This window comes from Phyllostomus hastatus, unplaced genomic scaffold, assembly GCF_019186645.2.
Source record: "Phyllostomus hastatus isolate PE091 unplaced genomic scaffold, TTU_PhHast_1.1 phas_contig_34, whole genome shotgun sequence".
Lineage (NCBI taxonomy): Eukaryota > Metazoa > Chordata > Mammalia > Chiroptera > Phyllostomidae > Phyllostomus > Phyllostomus hastatus.
Genome location: NW_025333857.1, coordinates 66,360,182 through 66,367,140, shown reverse-complemented (window position 1 = coordinate 66,367,140; position 6,959 = coordinate 66,360,182). Strand labels below are relative to the sequence as shown.

At 39.0% G+C, this 6,959-nt stretch overlaps 1 protein-coding gene across 1 annotated transcript; it reads right to left on the bottom strand.

Moving 5' to 3' along the window:
• Window positions 1–2,183: 2,183 nt before the first annotated feature.
• B3GALT9 (beta-1,3-galactosyltransferase 9) lies at window positions 2,184–3,287 on the bottom strand. Its single transcript, XM_045840036.1, has one exon. The coding sequence runs from the start codon at window positions 3,156–3,158 to the stop codon at window positions 2,184–2,186; it is 975 nt and encodes a 324-aa protein (XP_045695992.1). The 5' UTR covers window positions 3,159–3,287.
• Window positions 3,288–6,959: the final 3,672 nt, after the last annotated feature.

The window sequence follows — 6,959 nt, the reverse complement described above, 5'->3', positions numbered from 1 at the left end:
GCTTTGTAACAAAATGGCTCTCAGTTGCCTGGAACTCTCTTGTCCCCAGATCAAGCATCTCCTTTCTGCCATCTCTGGAGCCCTGAGCCTCCTTTTTCCTTGTTTCCATAACTAATTAGGCTACAGCCAGCTCTTCCTGGCCTGGAAGAAACATTCTGTCTTTTTAAGGTGACTTTTGTTTAACTCAGTTCATGATGTTGATTTTATTTATTTAATGTCAGAGCTCAGAGGATGGCCTGTCCTATATATATGGCCTACATACTCTAATTTTGTGCCTGTAATTTTTTTTAAAGATCAAATAAAATTTGCAAATTATTATTTTATTTTGCATTTAATAAATACTGCAAGCAGAGGTACAGATTTGAAAACAAGAGACCACATTTGGGGAACTACAGGTAATTCAATATGACCAAAGCCTAGGGGAAAACAGCAAATTTGTTTATAATGACTACAAAGAGTAGCTATCATTTCTTAGCATTTACTTTATGTTAGGCACTTGGTGTGCATTTTCTCATTTTATCCGTATAACAGCCTTATAAGTTAAGTATCGTTTTGCAGACAAACACACTAAGCCTTCTACAAGTTGCATAGCCCAGAGTCAGAATATTAACCTGGCTTTCTGAGGATTAGTCTGATGATTCCCCTTTTGTTCCTTGGTTATATTTTAAAGATACTGTGTGTCAGGCATTGTTCTAAAAGCTTTCATGTATTAACTCATGTTGCTATCCTCCCACTTCTAGGAGTTAGGTACTGTTATTACCCTGTTCACAGCTGAGACACAACAGAGTTAGAGGACGTGCACATGGTCACACAGCAAGTAAGCGGAGTTGTGATTTGAGCCTAAGCTGTTTAACTCAGAACATACCGTAAGTTCTTAAATGCTACCTCTTCCCCTTATTGAAGACTATAGGCCAGATCTACTGCTAACCACTTGCCACACCTCAGTTAGTCCATAACCCCTACAAGGCTGATTTTGCACATAAACGGTCCAGTACAGTTTAGTAATATATCCAAAGAAGAGATTAATAAGTTGTCATGGCAGGGCTTTTCAAAATATATTCCTTTGGGGACACCTGAAATCCCAAGAACCCCAGGATGGAAACTATTGATTTAGTGCCTAGTTATACAAGAGGAATCAGGAAATGCGTATTGTGGGTCGAATTGCATCCCCCTCAAAAGATATATTTAAATCCTAATCCCTGGCACCGGTGAATGTGACCTTATTTCAGGACAAGTCACTGATTTGCTTGATTGTTGATGTAATCAAGTTAAGATGAGGTCATTAGGGTGGGGCCTAACCAATGACTGGTGGTGTCCTCAAGAGGAAAATTTGGACACAGAGACCAGCACAGCGGAAAGACTATATGAAGTCACAGACACACAGGAGAAGGCCATGTGAAGATGGAAGCAGAAATTAAAATCATGCATCTATAAGCCAAGGATTGCTGGCAACCACCAACAGCTAGACGAGACAGGGAAGGGTTCTCTAGGTTTCAGAGAGAGCATATCCCTGTGGACACCTTGATTTCTGACTTCTAGTCTCTAGAACTTCAAGCAAAAAAGTTTCTGTTGTTTCACGTCACCCTCTTTGTGGTACTTGTTATGACATCCCTAGGAAACTAATACAGAATGTATGTATAACATGACATATAGATGCATACTGCCTAATTAGTAGATGATGAAAATCATTCATTTCACAAAAAGTTAACTCTAGTGAGATTTAAGTTAATACATACTAGGTAGCTGAAACTTTTAAGTTGAAGGTAGTCTACCACCCAGATTACTAAAATGTTTCCTGTTTTCAGACAAGACGAACATTTTTTAAACTTCCTTATTTAGTATTTTCTTTCCTTCTGAGCATTCTCAAACATTAGTCACCACTGAGTCATGACAGTTCCATAGAATGTGATTTTTTAAAAAATTCACTAGCTGTAAAGAGAAACAAGACTTGGGGTTGTAATTAAATGTAATGTTCTGACTTCTCTGGACAAGAGGCTTTATTTTGAAAAGAATCGTGCTATGCCAATTTAAATTCTTTAAGATTTCAGTATGATGTAGTATATCAGGGCACTAAAAACATTTTGCAACCCAATACAATTAAAACTAATTAACCACAAAGGAGAAATGCTTTTTTATAATAAGGTAGGAGGTAATTTAAAAAGCACACCTATAAGAAAAATATCCTAATCACCATAATACATGGCATTATTTTTTAGGGTGTCAATATGAAAACGTTTAAAGCTATCAAGGTATGTCAGAAGTTTGCAGGAAATGAGTCCGGAGTAAGTCTCAAACAGTGTACATTCTTTCCCATCATTAATTTCCTTCCATGCCAAGAGCATTTCGGCATCTGTCATTTCTGAAGATGTGAAGATAAACTTATAGCAACATCTGTTGTATCTGATGTGTCTTTTCCCAGAAAACCTTGAACTGTGGATGGGTATAAGGCCAATAGACTTGGCACAAATTCCTACAAACACATCCGCAGGCACCATAATGGGTACTTCTTTGAAAACCACATACATCATCCGAGCCACGTCTTGGGACATAATGAAAGCCTCACTACTGCAGTAATCTGGGTAGTACTTTTCTGGGTACTTGCTAAGAGGGACAAATTCCTGGCTGTTAGGGTCTCTGTTGGGCATATCCTGATGGATAACTCTTCCTACGTAGATATCTTCAAGGCGTTCTTTCAGGTTGAGAAGATAATCTACCAAGTTTGGTAGATTGACAAACATCTCGTCATCAACCTTGAGAATGAACAGGGCATTAGGGCAGAAAGTCACAGCCCACTGCGTCATTGTGATGGTCTTCATGGTTTGGTTCTCAGCACTGTCCAAAAAGATTCCTTCAATTATGTCATTATTCTTATGTGACTCTTTGTCTATCTCTTGCTGGGTAATTACCAAATTAGGCATCCCCAAAGCAAACAGGGTGAGAATGGGGTACCCTTGAACACTGGTCACATTACCCCAGGTCTTCCTGATGAGGTCCCGTCTTGTTCGATTTCCTGGGCTACTGAAGATGAGAGAGAGCAAAAATATGTTCTTCCCTTTACACACCTCCGATTGGCTCAAGATATAATATTTGGAAAGATTACTTCTTAGGGGCTCCATGTTCAATTTTCTTGCCTTGTCCTTAATTTCCAGAACTTTCATGTCTACATAAGGCAAAGCATGCAGAAAGTATTCTTCCACAAAGTCAGCCCCAAAAAGCAAGGCATGAAATAGGATAACATTAAAGAGAATGAAACACCACTGGTGAGTCCGAAGACTGCAGAATGTCACCTAAATAAGAAACAAACACATGTTCATTCAACCTTCATCTCCACTTCTGTTTTTGCCCCCACTGAACACTATACGTACTTTTTAGTACTTGGTGGGTGGTACATTATTTTAAGTGTTTCTCATTTCTTTTTGTTAATCTGTCTCTCCAACTAGATTGTGGCCTCCTGGAGAGCAGGCGTCACGCCCTTGTCTTCTCCAGTGCTGCTGAATGCAGTGTCTGGCACAAAGTGGAAACTGAATAAAATGCTGGTTGGTTGTTTTCTTGCCTGTTTGGATGAAAGCCTGGCTACTATATGTAAGGCTCTATGTTAAACACTGGGGAAGCCAAGTGGAATCCAACACAGATAATATGCATATAAAGTGACAAGTGGCATCACTGTGCTAAAAGCCTAAAGGAAAATACATGATATTCTTCCTGGAATCGAAGCACTTGGATCAGTTTCTTCTCTGATTACAAAGGTCAAGAGCTATTTTTTCAATGATGTGGTTACTTTTGTGGGCCACTGTACAATGGCGACTATCAAACATTTACATTCTTCCAGTATGACTTTTTAGCTTAATCTAATACTGAATTCTGATGGTCTATTTTAACAATGTCCTTTAAGCCATCTGACATGTTTGTCAATGTGGGCAGATCCGTGTCTGCTGTCTGCTAGCACCCCTTCAGAGATCTGGGACGCACTTGTGTCACTCCCACCACTTCATCAGAGGAGATGGAAACTTTCCGTCTAAAAGAGCACATGCCGTCTTGTAATATAATAACCATGGGATGTTAAAGGAACTGAGTCTCTGTTCTTTGGAGCTTTGATCAACAAAGCCTCCCATAATAGTAGTTACCGCTTTTTGAACACTTGTTGTGGGCCAGGCACTGTGCGAAGCACTTTACATGCCATGGTAATATCCCTCTCAGGTAGGTTTCCTTCAAAATTAAATTGAGCATCCAAGCTGTTTAATAATTTGCCCAGTATCGTTCAGTGCATAAGAGGGTGGGGTATGGCCATGATTTGAGCTCAAGTATGTCAAATTCCAATGCTCACTCTTAACCACTAGAGAATCCTGACTCCCATCTTTTACTTTTCCATGTCTGTTGAATAGGAAAAAAAAACAACCAGACCAAACTCCTGCAATTATAATCTGAACTCCTTTCCATTTTCTCAGTGCTGGTTATTTGTACATAGAAGAAACTCCAGCCTTGTCAAAAGTCTATTATAATAGATAGCAAATGCTTCAAAGATGATAAGAAACTTACCTGCATGTTGTCTGTGAGCAATTTTCAGGGCCTTTGAAATTACTGAGTCCAGATGGCAAATTATGCCCAAATGTATCTCAGGATCATGCCAGTATAACAGCAATTGAAGCAAAGTACGTTGTGCCTCAGACTTTAAGGATAAGGTTTCTGGCCAATCGTCCTAAGCTTTTGTCCTGGAATACCTGATGGGTGTATAGGAGAGCAAGCGCTGGTCATGTTACAGCTACGGTGAATCCAGAACAAAGAGTAAAAAAAAAAAAGCAAACCTCTTCAAATGCTTCCAGGCTTCTGTACCTCTTGAAACTGAACCCTTGTCTTTATGCCAGTTCCTGGTAAGGGACTCATGGGAGCTGAGTTGAAAGAACAGTTTACCCACATTACCTCTCCATAGATTCATCACATCAGGAGAAATGTCCTAGAGTGTGTTTGGAGTGCATCTCAAGAAACTAAACAGTTGAAGTAGTTCCTGCCCCTCATAGATGCACGTGCAAGAAATGTACTAAACATTAAGGAATATCTGTCATACAAAAGGGTGTAGTTTTTCTCCCCAAAGAAACAAATGGTGAGGTTTGGTGCACATTTCATCGGGCAGGATTTTGAATTCCCAGTGTAGGCTATGGAAGAAATTTACTAAATCAATGATATGTAATTCAACTACCTCTCCCAGGTAACTATCTCAAAATGGAAAACAGCATGTAGTCTCTTTTAACTTGAATTTAAGAGACTGAGCATTTGGTGTTTAGCATTAGCTTTTCTCCTAGAGCATATATATGTAGGATTTTATCTCCAACATCATTTCTATCAGCAAGTTTATTTTCAGGAAAGAACAAGATCCAGCATATTTTCATGTTTATGTTGCTTACATAAGCTGTTGTAATGAGCATTCTGGTCTCAGACCAGGCTATATTTCCTCTCTTTTCTTTTCACGTATTGATCTTCCCACCTGCTATTTACAGCTTTTGTAATTATTGACTAGGAATAACTCATTACATTTAAAGTTGTCTATGTTTTCTCAACAATCATTGCTTAATCTTGGAAATTTTTTACAAAGTGAGAAAACCTAACTTCAAAAACCATTCAAATGAAAGGGATTTTTAAAAACATATACTAAATCTAATAATTAAATAGGTCTTATAGGTATTTAATTAAACACATCCTATTTTGCAATTTTCATTTTTATTAGAGCCATACATTTTACTCTTGGGTCTTATCTGGGCTTAAACTTAGAGAATTTGATTTCTTTGCCCATAAGAGGTTCAAACAATATATTCTCTGGTGCAGCTCCATCTGGAATTTCCAGTTTCACTCATCAAACTCCCACCAGATTTACTGCAAATATATAGGAGTGCTTGGTTTTCTTGGTTAGCTTAGTACTGCCTTCCCTTTCATAGATGTTATCTGATCTGTGTACCCACATCTTCCTAAATGTTCTTATAATGTTGTCAACAGTGACTGTGCCTTAGAAACCTGCAGAGACTTCCTGTTGCCTACTAAATCGAATTTGCTCTCTCGAGACCCGACTTTGAGGACATCATACTTGGCTCCACCCAACATGGTCAATTTTTTAACATGTTCCCAGTACCCTAGATGGACTCAGGCTATTTGGAGCCTTGGCTCTAATACTAACTGGACTAACTGGATATATGACTCTCCTACTATCCATATTATGTGTTATGCCTATATCATTGGACCAAGCTGTCCAGTGTGGTAGCCATAAGCCACATGTGGCTATTTAAATTTCAATTAATTAAAAGTTTATTTCCTCTGTCAGAGTAGGTAATTTTCAAGTGTCGATAGAGACAAGAAGTTACTGGTTGCCCTATTGAACAGCACAAATAGAGAACAGCATTGCTTAAAGTCCTTTCTGGCAGCATTAGTATAAAATGCATGTAAATGTGTGTGTGCATGTGCATGAAGTTTATGAGCCCTTATAGACACAGGTACCTTATACTCTGAAGGGGGCCTGTGTTGAAGTCTTTTGACTTGGGTTTCTCCATCTCTAAAAAGGGAGCTGGTAATAGTAACCACCACCTAGGGTTGTGGTGGGAATTGAGTTCTATAACATAAACATGGGCTAAAAGAGTAGTTGGCACATAGGAAATACATGGTTTTAATTCTTGACACGTAGCAATTTGTTTCATCTCCTTAGTCCTCAGAACAATCACATGAGGAGGGCACTCTATCTGCTACGCCGAAGAGGGAAAACAAAGCCAGACAGCTTAAGTAACTGGGTCGTGGGCACAGCCAGAGAGTGTATGAGCTGGGATTCAAATGCAATCATCTATTCTAATGCTCTTCCCCTCACCAACCCCCTTACCTTGCTTAATTTTTCTCCTTAGCACTTCTTGAAGTTTGCATCTTGTCTTATCTAGTCTAGAAGGTCAGGGATTTGGGTGTTTTTTATTCGCTAACCCTTGAACAGT

Excerpts from the sequence above, each read along its gene's own strand:
- B3GALT9 (XM_045840036.1), bottom strand. The coding sequence starts at position 3,158 with ATGAAAGTTCTGGAAATTAAGGACAAGGCAAGAAAATTGAACATGGAG.